Below are 21,639 nucleotides of genomic sequence, written 5' to 3'. Positions count from 1 at the left end.
GTTTCCAGGTGCAAGGGGAGAGGAGAAACATCGTTCTTCCTGCAGCCTGGGGAGGACGGGTTGGGAGGAGCGGTGTCTCGTTTTCAGGGTGCCTGGAAAATGCTTCTTTCGTTCTGTAGTGCTTTTGTACAGCCTCGGAGGTGACCGCTGAGAGCTGCAGGTGGGCACGCTTTGCAGGACACCTTCTGGACCAGAGGGGCTGGTTTGCTGGAGGAAAGGTGCAGGAGCAGGAGCAACAGGACAGAAGAGAGCACTGCCAGGCGAGGTGGGACGTGCAAAGTGCCTGTTTCTGGCTCCAAAATACCTGCTTCTCCTTTAGTCTGGGGCCTGGGGGGAGCCTACTCTTGGCTGCACTGCACAGTGCTGCTGGTGCAAAACTCCTGCGCCCTTGCACGGAGATTTGCCCCTCGCCACGCTGTGCTCTGGCAGCACCTCCTGCACCATCCTGCTCCGCTCTGGGCCTCTCCCGGGCAAGAGCCGAGGACCCGTTGAGCTTTTCCTCTTTGTATCCAGGTTTTTAGGCCTTCTGTTGTTAATTATTGAGATGTAATAATGTGATTAGTGCACTATTAAAAAAATCGCTGATATGATTACCATGGATTTAATATCACATGATATATCATTACATTGTTACATGGTGACAGATGTAATTGAAATACACTTATTGGAGCCTGGGGTCGTGTTTCATTCAATCACAGGAGCACCTCCGGGGGGCAGAGCAGAAATGGCTAAAAAAAAAAAAAAAAAAAGCAGAGAAAATTGTAATGAAAACAAAGAAACTTGCAGCCTGCTCGAGTCTGGGGCAACTGCTGCTTTGGCTTTTTCTCTGGAGGAATTTGGAAAGGGTCACGTCAGGAGTGCTGGCCGGTGGGTCAGCCAAGTTGAAACCCTCTGCTTTGGGTTCAAGAAGGAGGGTCCTGTGCCCGGAAGGCTGCACGTGAGCCTGGGCATTCGGACTGCTTGCCAAGCGACCTGCCAGCCCCACATCGCTCCCCTTTAAAAGGCAGGTAGACCTGAAGGTGGTGCCCCGGGTGCTGCTCTCTGCTTTCTGCCTAATTCTGGCTGTTTTGGAGCCTTGGGTCGCTCAGCTGCCAGTGTTGAACACTGAACAGTGGTGAGCACAGAGGTGTCCTTTCTTTTCATCCCCTCCCCTCCATCCCTTCCAGGGAAATGATGCTCGCCCATCAAGGCCAGTCGGGGTGGGGTGTTCCCTCTGGGCGGGATGGGAGACCTTGGGCAGGCTCCGTGTGCATTAATTGCTCTGATCACCACTTAGTGCTAAGGTCTCCTCCTGCCAAGGGGTCCAGCGAGGGGAAGTGGCCTCCCAGAGAGCTGCAGTTAGGACTTGTGCACCCCCAGCCCCGCTCCTGCTGCAGCTCCCCTGCAAAAACAGGGCGCAGGTCAGCACGAGACTGAAGGTTTAACCTCAACCTCACCCAAAACGAAGCAAGGAGGAAGAATGTGTGGCTGAACTGAAGGTGAGGTTTCCAACCAAGAGGGAAATGGCAGCGTGGTGAGCCCCGGACATCTGGATGTCCACATAACGATGTCCCAGCATCTGGCCCCCGGCGCTGACTCAGCTCCCTTGGGTCTGTCCCAGGAGCGGGTTACACACCTTGCTGATGCTTCAAGGGGGCGTTTCTCTATCAGGCAGCCCTTTCTTGACAGCCTTTTGATTCTGTTTCCTCCCTGTCAAGCCGGCTCCCACCCCCGTTTCGTGGAGCCCCCCTGGAAATTTTCAGCCTTCCCATTTTAAGCCCTCGTCGTGCTGGGGGCTGCGGAAATTCATTTCCAGCCGGTGTGGGAGCGCTCTGCCTGGCATCTTTCTTTCGAGGTTAAAAACATCATTTCAGTCTGACCTCTGAGTTTCGGAGCTTTTGTTGGTTTTCTCCACCCCCAGATGGTTTTTGTGTGTGATTTTAAAATAGCCTTCCTCTCTTGGTTGCAGCTAGCTGATGCGTCCGCTTCTCATTCGAGGATTGTTGTGTTTTATTAATGCTGTTATTATTCCATTACTGTCATTGTGCTCTTTTATAGCAAATAGCTTAATTTAGTTGAGATACACAGATGCTGAGAGTTTAAGTGAAATCTTCAGCGCTTGGTATGCCGGGCACTGATATTCCCCGAGCACTTTGGCGTAAACCTCTCACTTCAAGACAAATCAGCTGCTGGGTGGCAGGAGCTTGGGGTGGGGGAGTGCCTGTGCATCACACGTGGAGATCCCTCTTTGCACATGGGGTTTGGCCACCAAGATGGGCTGTGATGGGTTTCTGGGCCCTACAGGTGCTGCAGCACTGCTGGTTTGGGGTTTGGGTGTAATTTTGGGTGGCAGAATGTGCTGCGTTGTCTGCAGGTGGCTCCTTGGGGAGGTGGGGACAGGTCATGGAGCCTGTTAAAACCCCTGAACGGGGCTGCTGGAAGGCTGGGCTGGGCTGCAAACAGTTCCTGGGGAGGAGGAGAAGGGTTGAGAAATGGGGTTGGTGCCCTGATGGCTTGGGGGACAAGGGGGCTGTTGTCAGAAATCAGCTACGTGGGTGCCGAAGCCTCCCAGGACGGCGCAATGCGGGCTCCTGAGTTCCTTGCTACTTCAGCAGCGTTACCTCTGAGTGCTGACAGATGTGCGTCTGAAATGGATGCTTCTTCCCCGGCGCCTCCGGGCGTTCATTAATACTAGTGATAACCATTCCTGATTGCCTCCCCTGCCTCTTTCCCTGCCTCCGTCCCTTAAAAATGCAGAAGGTAAAGCCAAGTGTCCTGCTGTTCGTGCGCTTAGCTCTTACTGCCTTGGCAGAACCTGCTGAGGGGGGTGCCGTCAGTGCCAAAATCACTTCATGTCGGGCAGGGAAGGAAAGGAGCGAGGTGAAACGGAGGAAGAGAGAGAGCCCCAGAGGTTGAGGTGGTGCCTATGGCAGTGTCAGCTCCAGGGGAGGTGTCCTCGTCACCTTGCCTGGCATGACCCAAGCTGTGGGACAGCCCCAGGGCTTCTTGATGGGGGTCCCCCCCTCTCAATCCCCTTGCTTGGGGTGTGGTGGTGGTGACGTGGCTCACCCTCCCCTCCTGGGTTGAGCAAGGGGACCCCATGGAGAGGGGACGGGTCCTGTGCTGGCCCCGTGCTGCCAGCCCCTGGTGTGCACTCGTAATGGCTTTGGGGTCCGTGGGAAGTTGTCAGGATCATTTTATCTCCCCGCTTTGAGGCAGCTTTGTGGCTTTATCTGGCTTTCGAGACAGCCGGGGTAGCTAACAACATGCAGAGAGCATCCTCTGCGGAGGGGACCCGGAGCCTGGTTTTGCTGGAGGTCTGCTTTCCCACTTAGGAGAAACGAGTTAACCTCCCTTTGATCTCGGTTCACGGCTAACCCTTTAACAAAGTCCTGGATGTGCGAGGAAATCGATACTCAAGGCATTGAATTTAACACCAGCCATCAACTCAAGCGTAACACACAGGCCGACTGACTCCGATTACAGGCAGCGGGCCGGCTGGGAGCTCGTTTGCCGGCTCTCTGGGGTGCTGCGGGGAGGGCAGGAGCACTCGGCTGGCTCTCTGGCACTCCGTGGGGCTGGGGGACCCATCTGTGCCCTGTCCCCACATTGCCTCTGCGTCCCCGTGCCCCTCCAGCTGCAGCCGGAGCTTCGGCAGCTGCACGGGATGGGGACGCTCGGTGAGGTGGCCCCGGCTGGTGCAGGATGGAGGTGGCTGCTCTGTGCTCCCCGGGGAGGTGTCAGCTGAGGCCTGGGGGACCCAAAGTCCTGAATTATCTGTCAGTAGTGTCACGGTCTCCTCTGTGACCCGCACCATAACGCAGTGCTGGTGCCCCCGACTCTTCCCAGTTCATCCCCTCACACCTCCGTTCTGCGGGCCCCGCCACGTCCTGCTCTTGGGCCCTTTCATTCTCTGCTTTCCCAACCTTTCTCCAAATCGATTCTTCTACTCCCCAAACCCTGCATTGCCCCCATTTGTTTGCTCTTCTATCGAAATCGGGGAGCCTCGATTTTGTGCCCTGCTCCTGCTGCCCAAGGCGCGCTGCCTGCCTGCCGTCTGCATCCAGCAGGGCTCTTGGCGGCGCCTCTGCTTTCACCTCCTCGGCCTTAACCCCGACCTGAGTCAACAATCCCGAGGAAGAGCTGCTGCCGAGATGATCCAGTGTAAACTCTGCCTTTGATGAGACAGGTATCGTCCCCGGGCGCCGGCACCTCGTTACCTCGCCTTGGTGTTCCCTCCTTGCCGCCACGGGGGCCTCCGGCGTGGGCAAGGGACGCGGCCGCTGCCCTCGTAATCTTTATTGATCTTTTCCCCCGATGCCTTGTGCATTGTATTCTCCTGCTTTTCCAGCTCCGTCTCCTCTGAGCGGCTTCGCATCTTGTGGGCGGGCTGAGAAACTCACTTCCATGCACTTCTTGCGGAGCAGGAGCAGTCGGGGGCTGCTGCTGTGCCAAACGTGAAAGCTTGTTTTCTGCTCCTGCCAGTCTGCGGGCTGGGGAGAGGAGGTGGGAGGCTGCAGGGCGCACGTTTCCATGCCCCGCTGGGCTGTCCCAGCATTGTGGGTTTTGGGGAAGGTCGTGGCTCCATCCCAGGAAGGGCTGGTGGCTGTGAGTGCAGGAGCTGTCGGATGTGAGCGCACGGAGCTGTGCGGTAAGGGGCGAACAGAAAATGCGGTGAGGGGGGTCCTGCAGGAGCACTCGCTTATTTCTTTCCCATCCATCAGGACCTGGGTTGCAAGAACAGGTTGTAACACTGACATAAACCTGCTGGTTGCCCAGCAGCCCTCCTGACAGCATGCAGGCACCTGCCCTTGAAAATACCAGGCACAAATAACAGGAGTGCATTGCCTCGTCTTGCCCCTGCGATGGCAATGAAGGTGCAGTCATCCTGCACCTCCCCTCGGCTTTTCTCCTGGCTCCTTCTCCATGGGTCTGTGCCCTCCACAGCCCCACCGACCCCATTTCGAGGTTGTTGGGCATCACCAGACGTGTCCCCTCTGAACACGTCCAGAGCTCCGTGCGCCGAGATGTGTGTGTGTGCCTGCCCTGGACAAATGGCTTTGTTTTGCACTGCAAAAACCGGAGTCAAAATGTCGTGTCGGTGCTCGCACACAACAGATTGCTCCTTTGCAGAGGGCAGCCTTTCTGCCGCTGGCTTTTACTTGGTGCTTCCCAAGCAGAACCGATCCCACGCAGGGAAACGATACAATATTTTGGCTTTTCCGTCGGGGTTTAGGGTGAAGGGGAGCGTGAGGGCCCTGGTGTTGGGGTCGGGCTGTTTCCCAGCCTCAGCCGGAGCAGGCTCTCTGCTAGGCGGCGAGGACAAGTCGCAGTGATGCTCCCCCTGCTCCCGGCGTGTTTGATCCAGACGGGCTCTTTCAAGGTGTGTGGAAATGAGCTGCAATCTCATCGCCGCTGCCGAGGCTCCTCGGAGGAGATAGCAGAAGGGTCACGGCGCCTCAGGAAATCTCCCTGCAGGCAGCGTACCGCCGCATTTCCCAGCAGACGGACAGAATAACCTGTAGGGCATGGTAAGGGGCAGCATTTTCAACTCTGGAGCCAGGGAGCTCGAGAGCTCGTTTCTCTGACACATCATTCCTGCATCCTCCCGAAATACCTCTGTCATAACCCTCAGCTGGAATGGAAAAAAGGCCGGGGAGCTGGTCCCTTGTGTGGGACCAGCCTCACCTGCAGAACGCACCCAGGCCCTTTTGCATGGCAGGGGGAGATCCACAGCCTCAGAAGGTCAGGCTGCTGGATTTGTGGCAGTATTTAGCCGATTTTGCCTTAATTCAGGCCACGTTCATCCTATGCACAGGTGCAAGGCTGCCCTGCTGAGCAAGCCTCCAGCACAGCACCCTGCGTCCATGCCCTCTCTCGCCTCCCCCACGTTTGCAGCCTCACCGGAGAGATGCAGCACCAGGATCCTGAGATTTTTTTCCCCAGATTTCTCTGATATGATTACGGGGGTGTTGAGGGGCGTGTTTGGGGCCGCGGTGTGGCCGCCCCTATAAACTGGAGCCTCCAAAGCAGCCCCGTGCCACACGCGAGCGGCTGCGCGGCACTGGGAGGAGGGCACCAGGTCCCCCTCCTCCCCTCGGCGGAGTAAATAATGGCACTTTTTATTTAGCTATTATTTCCCAGTGGCAGATATCTCCTCGGCTGTCTGTTTAACTATCTTTATCTCACCCTCCTTCTCTGTTTGATACAGTTATAGATAAACAGATAGCTACCTTGGTAAATAACATGTTTTTAAGAGACCGCTGGTATGGTTAACACAGCGCGGCAGCTGTTGATTTGTCTTTCACTGTTGTTTTTTTTTTTCTTAAGGAAATGCTTTAAATAAGGGATACTTCATCTATTAAAAAAAAATACACTTGTAGCAGCTGCTAAGCCCATCCATAAGCCTGCTTTACGTTGTATTTGTGATGGGACTGACAGTGCATGGAGGAGCCTGATTATACACAATTCCATTTTAGCAAGCCCTGCGATGTAATTTCACAGGGCGATCAGTGTTTGAATGTAATAGCAGCCTGTGCTAAGGTGTCAGAATATTAAAGGCGCTAATGGAAAAGCTCCCTGGTACACAAGGGGGACAGCATTACAGGAGACGTCGCAGATGGCTGGGCACTAAACTAATGGGGCAGGATCCAAGAAGGGGAAAAAAAACTAGCGAAGGGAGAGCTCACGGGAGCACGGGCACCTGCTTCCCTCTCACACGGAAATTAAACAGCGAGCGAGGGAGAGGCGAGTGTGTGCGTGTGTAAAAATAGAAGTGGAGGGGGGAAAATACCCCCTTCCGGAGGGCTGCGGTGTTGTGACTGAAAAAAAGGCGCTGGCTTTGCTTTGGAAAGGTGCGGGGTTGGGTTGTGGGGTGCGTGGCTGGGGGGTGTGGGCACAGCCGAGTGGCCCCGGGAAGGGGAGGAGGAGCTGAGTGGGCGCTGTGGCTTCGTGTAATGCAGCAAAACGGCAGCTCTTCAGTGCTCTGCAAGCTCCAGCTAAATCCACGCCGGGGAGATGCCTGCGGTGTCACGCTTTTCTCCATGTCCACATCTCCAGGGGCTGACGGTGGGTCTGATTTCGGGGCAGCACCAACCCCTGCCTGTTCTCCAGCACTGCTGGCGGCACCGTCTTTTCCTTGGCCCTGAGTTTCCCCAGAAGCAGCTGCAGAGGATTCGCCTGGCCCACGCTCAGCTGCCTGGACAGGGAACGTTGCAGTGGGTGGACGTCCACGCGGCGTGTCCGTGGGCTTGTCTTCGTGTTACCCCTGGCTTCCTCGGCCAGCGGGGTCCTGCAGGGCCAGGGGTGGCACCGCAGGGTGTGAGCCAGGACAGGAGGGGTGAAGGAGGTGCAGGAGGTTGCTGCCTGCCACCCGGCTGGGTCTGTGCCCTGCAGGTGCTAACGGGGAGCTGCCTGTGCATCTCCGTGCTGGAAGCAGTGTTTGGAGCTGCTTCCAGAAACCAGCATAACCCAGCCCGGCTCTCAGCCAGAATCACTGGGATGGCAGAGCCCTGCTTAAACAGCCTGCCCCTAGCCCGAGGGCAGGGCGAGGACCGTGGGAGGCACAGAAAAACACCCCCGATAAATCTCATCCCCTGGTTCCCACCAGGTTGTGCTGCTCAGCTGCTGGACCCCCGCTCCTGCTGCCCGATGCTCGAGCTGCTCCCATGGGTGCCCTGCTTCTCCCCTCTCCCATGCCAGCACTGCCCGCCCAGCCCTATTTCCCAGCCCTGCAGCCCTGGGGCTTTGTTTTCCTTGCGCCCAAACCCAGGGTTTGGACCCAGGTCCCCGAGGCATTCACCTGGCGTGCCACCAGCCGCAGAGCACACAGCGGTCGAGAACATTTTATCCGGGATAATCCGCAGCCTGGGAGCAGAGCAGAGGCTGGTCTTGTTCAAACACACAGGAACGGGAAGCCTAAACTGCTTGGCACTCTGACACTCCGGCCTCGCGGGCGCTGCCGTCGTTGCATAAACCTCAGCTCCTGCTGATCCCGTGGGGCCGCGGGCACCCTGCCCATGGGGCTGCTGCTGCTCGAAGGGTCCCTTTTGGGGCTGAGAGGGGTCACGGTCGGGTGTTTGTGTTTTATGGCTGGGATGTGGGCAGCCAGGCTGCTCTGGGGTATCTCTGGGTGCACCAAAAGGCCAGGCACCGTCCTGTGCCTCAGTTTCCCTTTATCTGCTTGTTTGGGGAGTTTTAGGGCACGCGTGCGCTGCGCAGGGACCCTACAGCCAGCGGCGTGCTGCCGGGGGCTGCCTGCCCAGCGAGGGGAGAGCGCACACAGGTAGGGCGCATCCTCTGCAGCTCTCCCTTGAGCCTGGCCTGGCCTCCCGGGGGCTGTTGGGGGGCTGTTGGGGGGCTTTACCTGCTCATTTCGGGGGCCCCTTTGGGCGCCGCGCCGGCACGAACGCCAGCGGAGCTCCGCGAGGCGGCCGGGTGCGCGCAGAGAAAGGCAGGGATGGATGGAGCCGGTGTCAGGGCAGCAATTGCTTATCGTGCCTTATCTGGGAATATGAAACTGTATTGCATGACATCCAGAGGCAGGCTGAATAGATATGCCAATTCATCTCGAGCCCGGGCTTTGACAAGCTAGACTGCCCTTGTTGAAAGGCATCAGTCAAACAAGAGCTGCCGGCTGCTTCTCCCTTTCTTCGACTTTCCCTCGCTCCCGCGCTCCGTCTCCCCCTCTCGCCGCCTCCCCTCCCTCCTCCTCCTCCTTTTTTTTTTTTTTTTTTTTTTTTTTTCTAAGCTGTTTCCGCACCAAATTGAAAAGCTTTGGAAATAAGAATAATAAAAGCCCCCCAAACTAATACCGTTTTAAGTACCCCCCCCCTCCCTCCCCGAATGGGCTTGATAAGGAACCCCAGTGTATGAAGGCATGTTTAGATAACATTGAGAATATTACGGCGGGGGGGAGAAGGCAGGGGGAAAAGCTTCCTGCCGCCTCTAAGCCGGGAAAGGCGACGGCACCCCGGCTAATACGAGTGTTTAATATTTGATGTGTTGGGATAAAGCAGGATCACCTTCGAATTGAATTGAGTGTCAGAATGAGAATCTATTACTGAAATTCTTGTGTGATTTGACAGCAAAGCAGACGATGTTATTCTTCACTAGTTACCGCAATCTTCTCCCCTACATCACTTAAATATTTTTTTCTTTGCTTGAGTAAACACACATTATCCTTTTTTTCCACCTCCCTTTCCTTTTTTTCTCTCCCTCTTTTATACTTTTTTTTCCCCTTTTTTTTTTTTTTTTTTCCTTAAATCAAACCTGCCTCTCGCAGGGCCGATGGAGCAGATTGTTATTTCTTTATTTGTCCTATTAAATGGAATTCCTGATCGTTTAATCCCGCTTTTGTAAGTGATTTAAAAACACTTGAAAAGCCGCGGATGTGGCAGCGCTTCTGACTAAACTGCTTAAAAAGGGACGAGCTTCACCTGGGCTTGTGTGAGCGGGGGAAATTCCTGCCTCCTGGCAGCCAGGAGGGCAGCCAGCCCACGGGGGACGAGTTTTGTTCCTCACCCTCCATACCTCCGCTTTCTGCTCTGCTCCTTCCTTCCCTGCCCGCTTTAAATGCTGCCCCGAGGTGGTGGCAATTTGCCCCTTTTCCTCCGTGGTGCTGGGAAGTTGGCGTGGCGAGGAATCCCAGCAGACATTCCCCGTTCCCCTCCTTCCCGTAGCTTGCGTGCAATTAAATAATGGGATGGCGAGGGACCTGCTGTCCTGGGGGCCTGCCTCAAAGACACCCCCAGCCCCCGAAGCTGAGGACACTGGGGGGCTCCGAGAACATTTTAAGCTCTGTCTAAAAGCCCGCTTAGCCGCAGACGCGCCCTCCTTTTCCTTCCCAACACCCAAAGTGACACAAAGCCCTGACACCGCGCGATGAGGTGAGTGAGAGGGAAATGCTTGTTTTGGGGCCGGGAGGAAGATGCCACTTCTGCTGTCGCCAAGTCATTTTCTCCACTGCGCCGGTGTCAGGGGGGTCAGCCGCAATCCGCAGGCTGCCGCGCCAGGAGGGGTCCTTGGGGAGCACCCCCTGCCCCCCTGCTTCCCCAAGCCAGCAAGAAATGGGCTGGGGAAGAGCAGCTGGGGACATCTCACCGCTGCTTGCTCACTCTCCAAGCCCATGTTTTTTCACGGGCATCACTTTCTTTGACAGAAACTTTCAGCCAAAAGCACCACCGGTGTCTTTTATTCCTTCATCCCCATCCACGCAAACCGCTGAGCACCTTTGCTCCTGGGGGGATTTTCCCGAAAGGAAACGCTTCCTCCCTGCCCGAAAGTGTGCGTATTAATATTAAAATTGCAATATTAAAATTGCAGTCAGCGTGTGAAACACTCGCTGGGGCTGCAGAGAGGCCGGGGGAGCCTCAGGGTGCAGCAGCAGAGCCCCAGCAGCTCCGTGAGCGCAGGAAGGGTTTGTGAGGCTCCCCGAGCGTCCTGACCTGCGCCCGGGTGCCCCGTTCTCCTGGTGTTAAATCTTGCCTTAATGTGACTGCCGACCGCCGGTTTTTGTGAAGCGCGCCGGGCACTTCCCCATAAATAAATGATGGAGCATTATTCAGTCCACTTAGATCAATACATCAGCCTGACAAGTTCCAGTTCTGGGAATTTTCTGACCCCCCTGAAACATCTTCTCCGAGGCTGCGCTGCAGAAGGAGCCCGGCCGTGCTGGAGCTGCCAGCAGTGCTGGGGCCGGGGCCGGTTTGCCTTCAGCTTTTGGCAGAGGCAGGCAGGGGAACCCGGTGCCAAACTGGGCTGTATTTTTACGAGAACTAGGCAAATCCTGCCCATGGTCTTCCCCTGCAGTCAGTGCCGTCGTGCTGCCCACCCCACTCACGTGCACCTCTCCCAGCTCGGAGGACCGGCTTTGACCTCCAGGACGAGCCACAGCGCTCTTTTTTGGGGATCTTTACAAACTGAGGCAGACACATGGTGGCCACAGGGAGGTTTGGTGACCCAGTGCACCAGCAGCGTGCCCTCAGACCCTTTCTGCTTCAGCCCAGAGCACTTCTGCTGCCCCGCTGACCCACAGCATCTCCGTGCCATGGGGCGCTGTGCCCCAAATCAGATCCCCCAGCAGCTCCCTGCTTCGGTTCCCCCGTCTTGTGTTTCCCGCAGGTGAGGCAGGGTACAGGTTACCTGAGGACTTACCTCCCCTTGTAACAGGGCGTGGGTTATCTGCCGTGCTGCCCACACGTGAGGAGACACAGCCCGTTCCTAATCTCGCATTTCTCACAGGGATATCTGCTTGCCTCGGGTTTGAGATCCCTGCATCGGGGACCCAGGGCAGTGTTTGTGAGCCGCCGCGTATGCCTAGGGGATGCTATAAGTAAATAAATATAATTAATAATCACCCGACTTCGGAGGAGCGTTGGCAGGGAGGTAAATGGAGCCTTCACGGAATTACAAACAAAATCAGGAAAAAAGGGAGACCTTTCGGAGAGCTGGTGTGCATGGAAATAACTGTAACAGCTGCTCAGAAATCAGCCTGCAAACACCAGGTCGGTGCTTCGTAGCAGATCAGGGCAGCTAAGTTTGGTTTTGAATGATGATTCTGACCCAAAATATTTTCTGATGGCATTTTAAAAAGATGCCTGTGTCTTTTTTTTAATAAAAACGTAGGTGAAAATAAAATGCGTGGGGTCCTGCTGTCACTTCGGTGCCTGACCTCGAAGGGGGCAGCCCAGTCCCTGCAGCGCTGGGCTGCAGCCAGAGGGAGGGACAAATTAGGGTGGTTTCCCAGCCAAAAGGGTTTCCTGGCATTTTGTAGACTCGTGAGTAAGTTTAGGGGCTCGGTTTTGGGGCTGCGGCGGTGCCGGCGTCGGGCTGGGGACCCCGCGTCTTTAACAGTCAGCAGCAGAACTTTCCTGTTTAAAGATTAAACGTCGTCTTTAAATATTAAACAGCAAAGCTCCTCGCTCTTGATTGTGTGGCTGCTGCCGGCAGGCGGCTCAGAATTGCCAATTTTAATTAAAAAACTTTATTTTCGAATACAATTCCATCGCTGGCAGAGCTCGGCGGCCTCCACCCCTGGCCCGGCTCCCTTCCAGCCCCTCCGTGCCCGCGTCGCCGCCTGCCCGCACCGAAGGGACACGGGGCTGCGAGCGGCCTCGGCTGGGGCTGATCAATGCCCCTGGCACTTCCCTCCCAAAGCCCGGGAAAAAACAATTAAAAGCCGATCGATCCTGCAGACGGCTTTGAATATGCAGAAGTGCACACTTGACCTTCAGTGGTCAGGCCAACCTGCAGCCCGGCTGCTTAGCTAGTTTGCTCAGGTATGGCGGCTGTACCCGCTGACCTTGGGTAGCCGAGCAAAATGCGGTGCAAAAGAGGGGCTGGTGCTCAGCCAGGGGGGGCTGCGGTACTCAGGAGCCCCGTTCACAGCAATGAATTGGGTTTTTAAGCAGCACGGGGGCTGCTTCTCACCCTCTCCCCGTGCCCAAACTGGGCAGGGGTATGGGGAGAGGGTGCAAATGGCCCGAGGTGCTCGGCTGATGGGTGTTAGAGCGGCTTTGCCCCATGCTGGCCCTGCTGGGACGCTGCCACCCTCCCTCTGTGCTCCGTGGCTCGGTCCTGGTTGCGGTGGGAGCTCTCCGAGCCGGGAGCCTGCCTCTCTGCATCCACCTGCTGCAGCCCAGGAGAGGGAGCCACAGGCAGAGCCGCCGCAGCCGGCACCCGGGCCACCAGCCCCCGGCAAGTGGGGGCCCCCCAGCACCCCAGCACCCCGCTCAGCATCCCGGCATCCCGGCCACGGGAAGCATCAGCGATGAAGACATCAGAGCCCGTTGGGTGAAGGCGAGGGAACCCTCCCCGTTGTGTACACACAGTGTAATTTCAGTGAATTATGCACAGACTTAATTAGGAGTTTTAATTGCTAATCATCTCCCCGCAGGATTAGCGATGCTGTCTATTAATTACCCGTGGAGCCCTCTGTTTTGCTAAGGCGGGCGGAGCGCGGCGGCGCGAGCGCTTACGGCGTCCGGCGCTAAACCCGCTACCCCCAAGTTGGGGTTCCCGGGGGAGGGCGGGCAGCAGGGGCTGCGGGGTGGCCGTGCCCACGCTGGGGACAGCAGCAGGTAGCTGGGCACAGCCCCAGGTGGCAGCCCCCTGTCCCCTTTGCCCCCCCATCGCTGCTGCATGCGAGTGTCCCCGGGGCGCACAGGGGGTCCCACGCAGCTCCTCTCCAGCCGAGCCCCCCAAATTGGGCTCCTGCTCGCCCCGCTTGGCCCCGTTCCTGCTGCTGAGCCTCTCCCCGGGCACGCTCAGCCTGCAGAGGTGGTGGCACTGCCCCTGCCCGCTGCGGGATCGCCCTGAGCCCATCTGGGGACGATGGCCCTCATGGCGGCACAGATCGCCCTGTGCCGCTAAGCCCGCGTGCCATTCTTAAGGCTCACAATACGGCCGTGAGCTTAATTCCTCACGATGGAGAAGATATGGGGCTGGCAGCCCCTAATTACAGGTGTGGGGGTGGTTTGGGGTCCTGGCTGCTTCCCCCGTTTGCATTGTCCGCTGGGGTTGTGCTGCCCGCGCTCCCGGCTCCCTCTCTCTGGCCGGGCTGTGTCTCTGTGCCTTGGGGTGAGCAGCATGGGGGCCCGGTGGGGTTTTTCCCGGTGTGGGGGACCCAAGGATGGATGGAAAGGAGAGGGGAGGCTGGGGGGTAAGGGGGCTGCAGGTTGGGTCAGCCTGGGCTTGGCCACCCCTTTCCAAAAGCCTGTGAGTCCTGAGCTCAGCCCTGGGCAGCCCACCCGTGGTGCAGCAGGGAGGGTGGAAGGATGGTGGAGCAGCCCAGGGACGGGCAGGACAAGCCCCCAGCGTGATGGAGGTGACCGTGGGGGCTGCTGATCCTACACAGGATGGGTCTGTGTTGAATATCGGGGTCACAGACCTGTTCCTGCCCCAGGAGCTGCCGAGCACAGGCAGCTGCTGGCAGCGGGGTGCTCCCCAAAACGTCCCTGCGTGCTCCCTGTGCCGCCGTCTGACCCTCTGCTTCTCTCTTGCAGGCGTACAGCTTTGCCATGGGGAGCTGGCCAAAGAACGGGCTCTTAGACATGAACAAAGGACTGAACCTACAGCACATAGGGAGGCCTCACAGCGGGATAGGTGAGTGACCGGGCCCTGCTCCCTGCCCGGCCCCGCGGCTGCGGCTCGGGGGGCGCCTCAGCTCCCAGAGCTGCTCCAGGAGGGGTGGGGAGAGCCAGCCGAAGGGTCTCAGCTGCTGGGAGGGAAGAAGATGTGCCAGGGGGAACACTGGTGTGCACGTTCCCACGGTGTCCCTGCTGTACCCACACCCATCAGGGGATGGATGGGGGGGCACATCATGGCTCTTGGTCCCTCCGGGGGTGCTGAAGCTGTGGGAGGTGTGGGCTGGGCAGGGGCTGTCCCCAACGGGCTGGTGCTCCAGCTCCTCTGGGTGCTGTGGTCCTTGGAGCAGGGGCTGTAGCAGGCAGCAGGCTGCAGGGCCAGCAGGAGCTCCGTGCACGGGGCACGGGGGGCTAGACCAGCTCCGTTGGGCTGCACCCCAGAGGGCGGCATCGCTCTCGCCCCTCTCGTGTCTCCATTCCCTCTGCCTCCCGGCCCTTCATCCGCTCTGACTTCAGAGCATCAAAGTTTGCAAGGAGGTAAGATTTACTTGGAAAAGTCACCTGCTACCTGGGCCTCGAGGAGGCTGTTTAATATTGTTTCAAGACTCCAACCATTAAACTCTCCAATCAATCCAAGTTACGGAGATGAATTATTTAAAGCTCACCAGCTTTTAATTAGCAAGCTCCTTTTGAACTATGGATCTGGTTGCATTATTGACGGAGGTAGCATTAAAATTTGCTTCCTTGCCTGGGAGCAGATCTGCCTTGTTTGTGTGCCACGTCGGGGGGGATGATGGAGAGGGAGCCCGGACTGCAGGAGCTGGGTGCTCCGTCCTGCTTCGGGGCTTGGACCTTCCCTACGGTCCCTCTGGGGGATGTAGGGTTGTGTTGTGTCTCATCTTTCCTTGTTTTATTTATGGCAAGAGCGCTCTGTTGCTGTCATCCCCTTCCCTGACAAACTGTCCCCAGCTCTGGAGTATCATCTGTCCGCCGTTCAGTTCTGCCCGCGTTTATCTCAGCGCCGTGGTCTTGCTCAGGTGTCGCTGCCTGATGGAGCTGAGAAAGATGCTGCTCGCGTCCCTCCCCGCTCCAGCCCTTTAGGAAGGTTTTGCTGCTTCGTTTCTGCCAGGCTTCCTCTATGGGGGAGCTCTCCTGGCTGCTATGGGGTGAGCCACGGGCAGACTGTCTGCAGCTCTGCCCCAGCTGTCTGCAATCTTCTGCCTGTGGCGGAGGCAGCAGCCGCTGGCCTCCTGTGCCTGGTGGCTTTAGCAGAGGCTGAGCTCAGCATCCCTCCTGGGACAGGGCTCAGCGTGATGCTGGTGGCTGGGGACCTGCCGTGCCTGGCGTTTTATGGGGACACCGGCCTCCTGGCCACGTCACTTCCCGGCTCAGGGATGTGCAACATGGGCTTTTCCTTTCAAATCCGGTAGAAAAATTGCCGTGGGTGGCCACTTTTTTGTTCTAAGCAAGATGTAAATTTGCGGTCTCGCCTGACGGGCTGTGCATTGCTTTATTTTCACATCGCTCCCCGATTCACTGGCTCAGCAGATACCTGCTCCAAACCTGGGCTCTTCGCAGCCTCTGGGACCTCTCCTAACTCTGCGCTTCCTCTCCTCTGCTTCGAGCCCTGCCAGATCCCGTAGGGGAACCTCACCTTGCCCAGCTGCCGTGTGCGGGCAGGGCTCGTGGTGTACCCTGCTGAAATCTGGGGCCACATCCCATGGGAAATAGGCTGTGAGAGTGCAACAGCAAGCTGCTGAGCAGGGCTCGGCTGGGAGGGTTTGGGAAGGACAAGGCACAGGGGAGGGTTAGGGCACCGGGGCCGTGCGGTGACACCAGCGCGGCCGTGTTCTCACATCGGGGCCTCTCTGTGGAGTTGCAGGGACTGATACAGATCAGAATGATTGAAATCACAGCTTTTAATTGTGATTTAAATCAGCCAGCAGGGCACCTGCTTTCGGTAATTGATTTTCTTCTGGTTTTGCACTTTTTTTTTTTTATCTGTTTCCCTGCAGAAAGGTCAAGTTTTACTGACCAGCACCTATCAAACCACATTCAGCTCTCCCTACCATTGCCCAGGTGTTAAGTCTCGTTGTCCTTTTACACATCAAATAGCGTATTTGCATTTATTTTGATCAGTGCTGTTACATAACGTGCCTTTAGTCCGGGTTTTTAGATCATTGTCGCATTAGAAAAACAGTGAGTTACTGTTTGTTATTCAAGAGGTGGGGATTAAATTATTATTCATGATGTGATTTGTTGCGCTTTTGGATGGAAATTGGAATGCCAAGTATCTCAAGTACCCGTGAGGTCGTTTAAATGATGTTTATTAGTGAAATACTGCTTCCCTTGCATACGCTCAGCCTAGAAGGAAAAGTGCATTTCATATTTTTTGTTAACGATTCCAGATGCGTGAAACAAAAGTAAGAACAGTGGCTGTGAGTTGAACAAGTGCTTCTGGAAACCACCCCTTCAAGAGCTTAGTTAGTCTCCTCGTCTCCTACATTTGCTTGTTTTTCTGATTGTGGAAGAGATAAAAGGCACACCTTGGTTTTGTTCGGGCCTTTGTTGTTTCTTGGCTCCGAACGAGCCAGTTATTGCAGGGCAAACACACCGAGACAAGGGAGAAGTTTCCAAATCTGCAGAAGAAGCCGCTGCTGGGAAAGTTTGTTTCTCATTTCTCCTCTCCGGTTCCACCTGCAGTGTGTTGGAGCAGCATCTAAAGCCCTTGCTCTTGGTCTCTTTTGAAACTAATGGAATTTAATTGATCCTTCAAAGTTTAGACTTCGACGTGCAGATTATTAGGATTTCCCATTTAGCTCTAAATGTCAAGTTTGGTTTTTTTCTTTTTACTTCTTTAGGAACAAGGTCACCCAGGCCGCTGTGCCTCTTGCTGACAGACCAGGAGCACACATCCAAGCCTTATTATACCCAGGCCAGGGGGCTCGGTCTTGCAGGGCACAGCAGGAGGGTCCTGGCCAGGAGGAGCCCATGGGCTCGGGATGGTGCCAGCTTGGTCCTGCTCACAGCCTCGGCACGGGGCTTCACCACTTCCCTGTGCCATGGGGCCGAGGGAGAAGGGAGAAGCCCCCTGCCTGGGCAGGTCAGCGGCCCCTGCGGTGAGAGACCCAGCAAGCACCCGGCGCCTTCCCGGCCCCGTCTCTCTCTTTTCGTTTCCTGATTGGAAATCTCGGAAGGTTAGGGTGTGATATTGTTCCTGATCCGGAGCATTAATTAGGCCTCGGAAAGAAGAAGAGGAATTGCGTGTTTTTAACGGCGAGGTTAATGGGATGCTCGCAGAGTAGACAGTTTTAATGAGCTTCAACTCGATGCGCAGTGAGTTTACTCTTTGTGTTAAAAGGGTCACACTGCGCTAGTTTGATGTGGATTGTCTCCTGGCCCCCGGTGTCATAGGTGAGCGGCTGTCAGAGTCCAGTCAGAGCGCATTTACTTAGTGACACGATTCTAATTAACTGCCGCGGGCTGCCAGCGCCGCGGGGAGCCGGGCGGGCGCCTGCGGGGTGCTGCTGCCCTGCCCTGCCCGCCCGCGGGGGCTGCGCGCGCTAAGTGCGGCGGCGGGCACCCCTAATGGGGGCCTTTGGCTCTCAGCTCCGGCTCGGGAGGGTGGCCCACGAGACTTCTCCTCGCCCTGAGAGGTCCTCGGAGCTCGCCGGCTTTCTTTCAGCCTCCTCTTGTTGGCTTGCTTTCCTTCCCCCTCTTCCTGGCTCTCCTGCTGCAGGGGTGCTGCGAGCCCCCCGTGCCCACCCGCCCTCTGTGCCAGGTGGACCCAGGGCATGGGCGCAGCATTTTGTGACTCTCCCCTCTGTCACAATGGGGGATGGAGCATGCAGAGCCCACTTCTGGCTCTCAGAGGAGGGGATGCTCTTACCGGGAGCGGTGCCGCGTGCTCAGCACCGTCCTTGTGCCATGGTGCCAAGAGCCGGAGGGCACGGGGCTCGCTCCGGAGCAGGGACCTGCCTTGGGGCCACTGCCCCGGACACCCCGGGGCTTCCTCTCCCAAGCAGCCCGAGACAAAAGGGGAAAGACCCCGAGTTAAATAATTAAAAGAGACTTAAGTAAAAAGCAACAGAAATGTCACCAAATGAGCGGTGTCACTCCGAATTAGCGCTGCTAAAGGTCAGGCGGATCCCGAGCAGGTGGAGCGGACGCGGGTGCCGCGGCGAGGCTCAGTGTCCCGGCAGGATGGGACCCAACAAAAGGACCCGGCTGGCTGCACCGTGGGACCACGGGACCGGGAATGGGGTGGCACACGGGTGGCAGGGTCCCGCCGCGAGTGCCGGGCCCTACATCCTGCAGGAGGAGCGGGGAGGCCGGTTGGAGGACGCGCGTCTGTCAGAGTCCAGTCAGAGCACATTAACGCGGTGACATGATTCTAATTAACTGCCGTGAGAGGTGTCACAGCTGGAAAAGCAGTGAGCAGAGACAAGCTTTTAAAAAAAGAAAAAAGCAATGTGACAGTCTTTTTTTTTTTTCCTTTTCTTTTTCTTTCTATTTCTTTTTTTTTTTATTCCTTTTTTTTTTTTTTTTTTTTTTACTCTTGTGTGCTCTCTCCCCTCCATGTGGGAGTGGATCTAAAGATAATTAGGATGTCTGGCTGCCTGGGAACCTGAGCCAGGGCTCTTTTGCTTTCAGTCATTTAAGTTTTCGACATCTCTCTGAAGGGACTTGGTGGCGCAGTGGATTACTGCGCGCCAGAGTGACAGAACACTCTTCTAATCGTAAACCCTTTTTAGAAAAGATTCAGCTCTCCCTTTTTCCCTGGGAGCAGCGGGGGGTATGTTCTGATCACTGCAGCTCTGTTCCCATACACGCTACAATGGGAAACTCAAGGTCTTTCAGCTGTTTCCTGCAGTTAACAAAGGAGGCACAGAAGAAAGAAAGGAAGGATGATTGAGTGTTTGTGTTGACTGCACTCACCCCTCCGTCCTACCCAGCCGAAAGTTGATCGCGCGCTCGCCCGGCCCCGCTGAGCCAGGGGTGGTTGCAGGAGCCAGCCCACATCTCCCCGGTGTGCTGGCGGGGCTGGGACGGGCTGCGGGGCTTCTGCTGCCTGGGACAAGCCCTGGTGTGGCTCGGCGATGCCGTGCCATGCCACACGATGCCACGCGATGCCGTGCGCTCCTCCCAACCAAGGGAGAGGCAGCGGAGGTTGGTGCTCGTGCAGGATTTGCAAGAGGCAGGCGCAAGCCCCCAGCTTCAGGCTGGAAGCAGGCGTGTGCAGTGCCAGTGTCAGGCTGAAGAGGGATGTCTGGCGTGTCTGGGCTGGCAGGGCTGCTGCTGTCCCCCAGCTCCTGTCCCCTCTCACCTCTGGCTGTCCCCAGACACGTCCAACCGGCAGTGGGGACTGTCCCCCTTGGGGAGGAGAGCAGGTCTGCACGGCCTCTGGCCCGGCTCCTCTCCCCAGTGGCAGATGGAAAACCTCTCGGATACATTTTCTGTATCACCCCAAGCCCTTGTTGGTGTGCGGGGAGCAAGGCGTTGATGGAGGGTGCGTTTATAGCTGCTCTGTGGTACAAATCAGCCGGCCCCAAACCCAGGAGCTTGCAGACCCAAACCGACCTGCAGCACAGAGAACCCCGTGCGCCGCCTCGGACCCGTCCCCTGGAACAAGCAGCATTTCCATGCACCACGGTGCGGCCTCAGACAGAGACACACGTGACAGGTAGGAGGCCCGGGAAGATCATTAACTTTGCAGAGAGCTTTTTCGATGGGAAGGAGCGGCGTAAAACACCGAGTGACATTTTGATTTCCCCGTGGATCCTTTTGGTGCCGTGGTGTCTCTCTGTGACGCGTCCCAGACGAAGCTAAATGGTGGCTTGTCTTCTCCTACCTGTGGGAGGGGAGAGCTTCCTCCTAACGAACATAAATGTTTTAATTAAGAGCATGCACTGCCAGCCCCTCTCTGTGTGGGGCTCCCGTGGAAGGGCTCTTTGGAGGGTGTCTTTGGAGGGTGTCCCCAGGCTGCCCTTGCGCACCTGCACCCTGGGGACAGGCCAGCAGCTCCTGCCCCTCCGTGGTGGCACCTTCTCATCAAGCCCTGCTCTCCAGGTCTTCATCATCCTCCTCAGCCCTTCTCCAGCCTCCCCAATCCCTCCAGACAGCGTGGAGCTGGCAGCTGTGGTTTGCCAGGACGCTGGAGGCTGCGTCAGGAGGCTCCAGCAGGTTTGTGCCCCGGCTCCTCCTGTCTGCAAACACCTTGCCCCGGGCTGGGCTCCTTCCCCAGGCTGTGCAGAAGATGTGCCTCTAAGGAGAGCCGTGTCGGAGGTGGGCATGGGGTGCCCCTAACAAGAAGCCATTGCGAGGTGCGGGAGGGGAAGGGGCAGCAGGCAGCCGGAGAGGCTCCGCCGCAATTTAACAAGTTTCCATTCCCCCGAGTTCCCTGACAAGACCCCCCTCCGAGTCTGTACAGGAATTCATAAGAATAGGATAATTAGGATGTTTCAAAGCTGCGACCCTCAGAGGAGTCCTTGGATTAATCTGTTTTTTCCCTTAAAGACATCTGTAACTACAATCTTTGTTTCTCTCCCCTTCTCCCCCCCCCCCTCCTCTCCTTTTCCCCCCTTGTCTGTCTCTGTATCTCCTGTCAAACCGTCGCAGACGTAAATGACAAAGAAATCAGAAAGAGAGATCAATGCAGTCCAAATTAGCACTTGGAGATAGACTGTGCTGGAGATGTCAGAGCCTGACCCCGGCTGATCCGCCAGCCTCCGCCGGTGATATTATGCAAATTGCATCCATCTGGCAGCGCCCGGCCAAGGACTAATGGGGCAGGGAGGGGGCTGCGGCCGGGAAGGGGACAGAGCTGGGGGGCTTTGGGGAGGGGGCTCTGCGATGGACGGGGGAGATACGGCGGCTCCGGGGCTTCGTTTGCGCTCCTGGGCGGATTAAAACCCAAACTCGCGATAAGAGATAACCAAACTTCATCTGGCTTTTGATTTTATTCCTTCTCGCTGCCCCTGCACAAGCTAGTACCAGAAAGGAAAAAGAAAAAAAAAAGGGAAAAAAAAAAAAAGCTGGTTCTTGGTGCTCTTGTTTCCTGCACGTCATTACCACTGATGGCAGTTTGAGGGGAGAGACAAAGTCGGGGAAAGAAAGCAAGAAAAAAAAAAGCCAGCTGCTTAAAAGACTGCTGTAATAGGAGCATGGATAATAGAAATCTCAAATTACGGTGATCGCCTTGTTAAGAAGTTTGAAAATACGGCCAGATTGTCTTTAATGAGAGAAATATGGCTGTTAGTTAGTGAAGGAGGAGGGAATGGACCTTGTTTCAAGATCTGTAGCTCGCCCATCAAAGAGGCACCGGCTGTTTCATTTCAAAATCCTGTTCCTCTGCCTGATATTAAAAATAGTTGTTAAAGGCTTTGACTAGCAAGATGATTCTCTTTGGCTTCCTACTCTCTCTCCACCTCCCCCGAAAGACTTCGCTCAGAGAGAACTTCTGCTGGAAAAAAAAAAAAAAAAAGAGGGAGCAAAGAAAGAAAGAAAGAGAGGAAAGTTTGGTGCCTTCGGCGGGCGCAGCGGGGTGATGGTGCCTGGGGGTCCTGGGGGTCTCAGG

General features: G+C 56.5%; 2 protein-coding genes across 5 annotated transcripts in view; both read left to right on the top strand.

Moving 5' to 3' along the window:
- Positions 1-21,639, top strand: part of DPH2 (diphthamide biosynthesis 2) — a 145,118-nt gene that overhangs the window by 3,952 nt on the left and 119,527 nt on the right. The gene's annotated exons all lie outside the window — the stretch shown is intronic.
- The window catches only part of ERI3 (ERI1 exoribonuclease family member 3), a 110,306-nt gene that overhangs the window by 65,392 nt on the left and 23,275 nt on the right, over positions 1-21,639 (top strand). For all 4 annotated transcript variants that reach the window (XM_084527951.1, XM_084527952.1, XM_084527953.1 and 1 more), the window contains one exon: positions 13,983-14,082. In XM_084527951.1, the coding sequence (XP_084384077.1) occupies positions 13,983-14,082 (100 nt within the window). The remainder of the gene's footprint in view (positions 1-13,982; positions 14,083-21,639) is intronic.

Source organism: Aythya ferina (genome assembly GCF_964211825.1).
Source record: "Aythya ferina genome assembly, chromosome: 8".
In the NCBI taxonomy this organism is placed as follows: domain Eukaryota; kingdom Metazoa; phylum Chordata; class Aves; order Anseriformes; family Anatidae; genus Aythya; species Aythya ferina.
The sequence above is the reverse complement of the archived record's forward strand: the minus strand, read 5'-3'. Positions and strand labels throughout refer to the sequence as shown.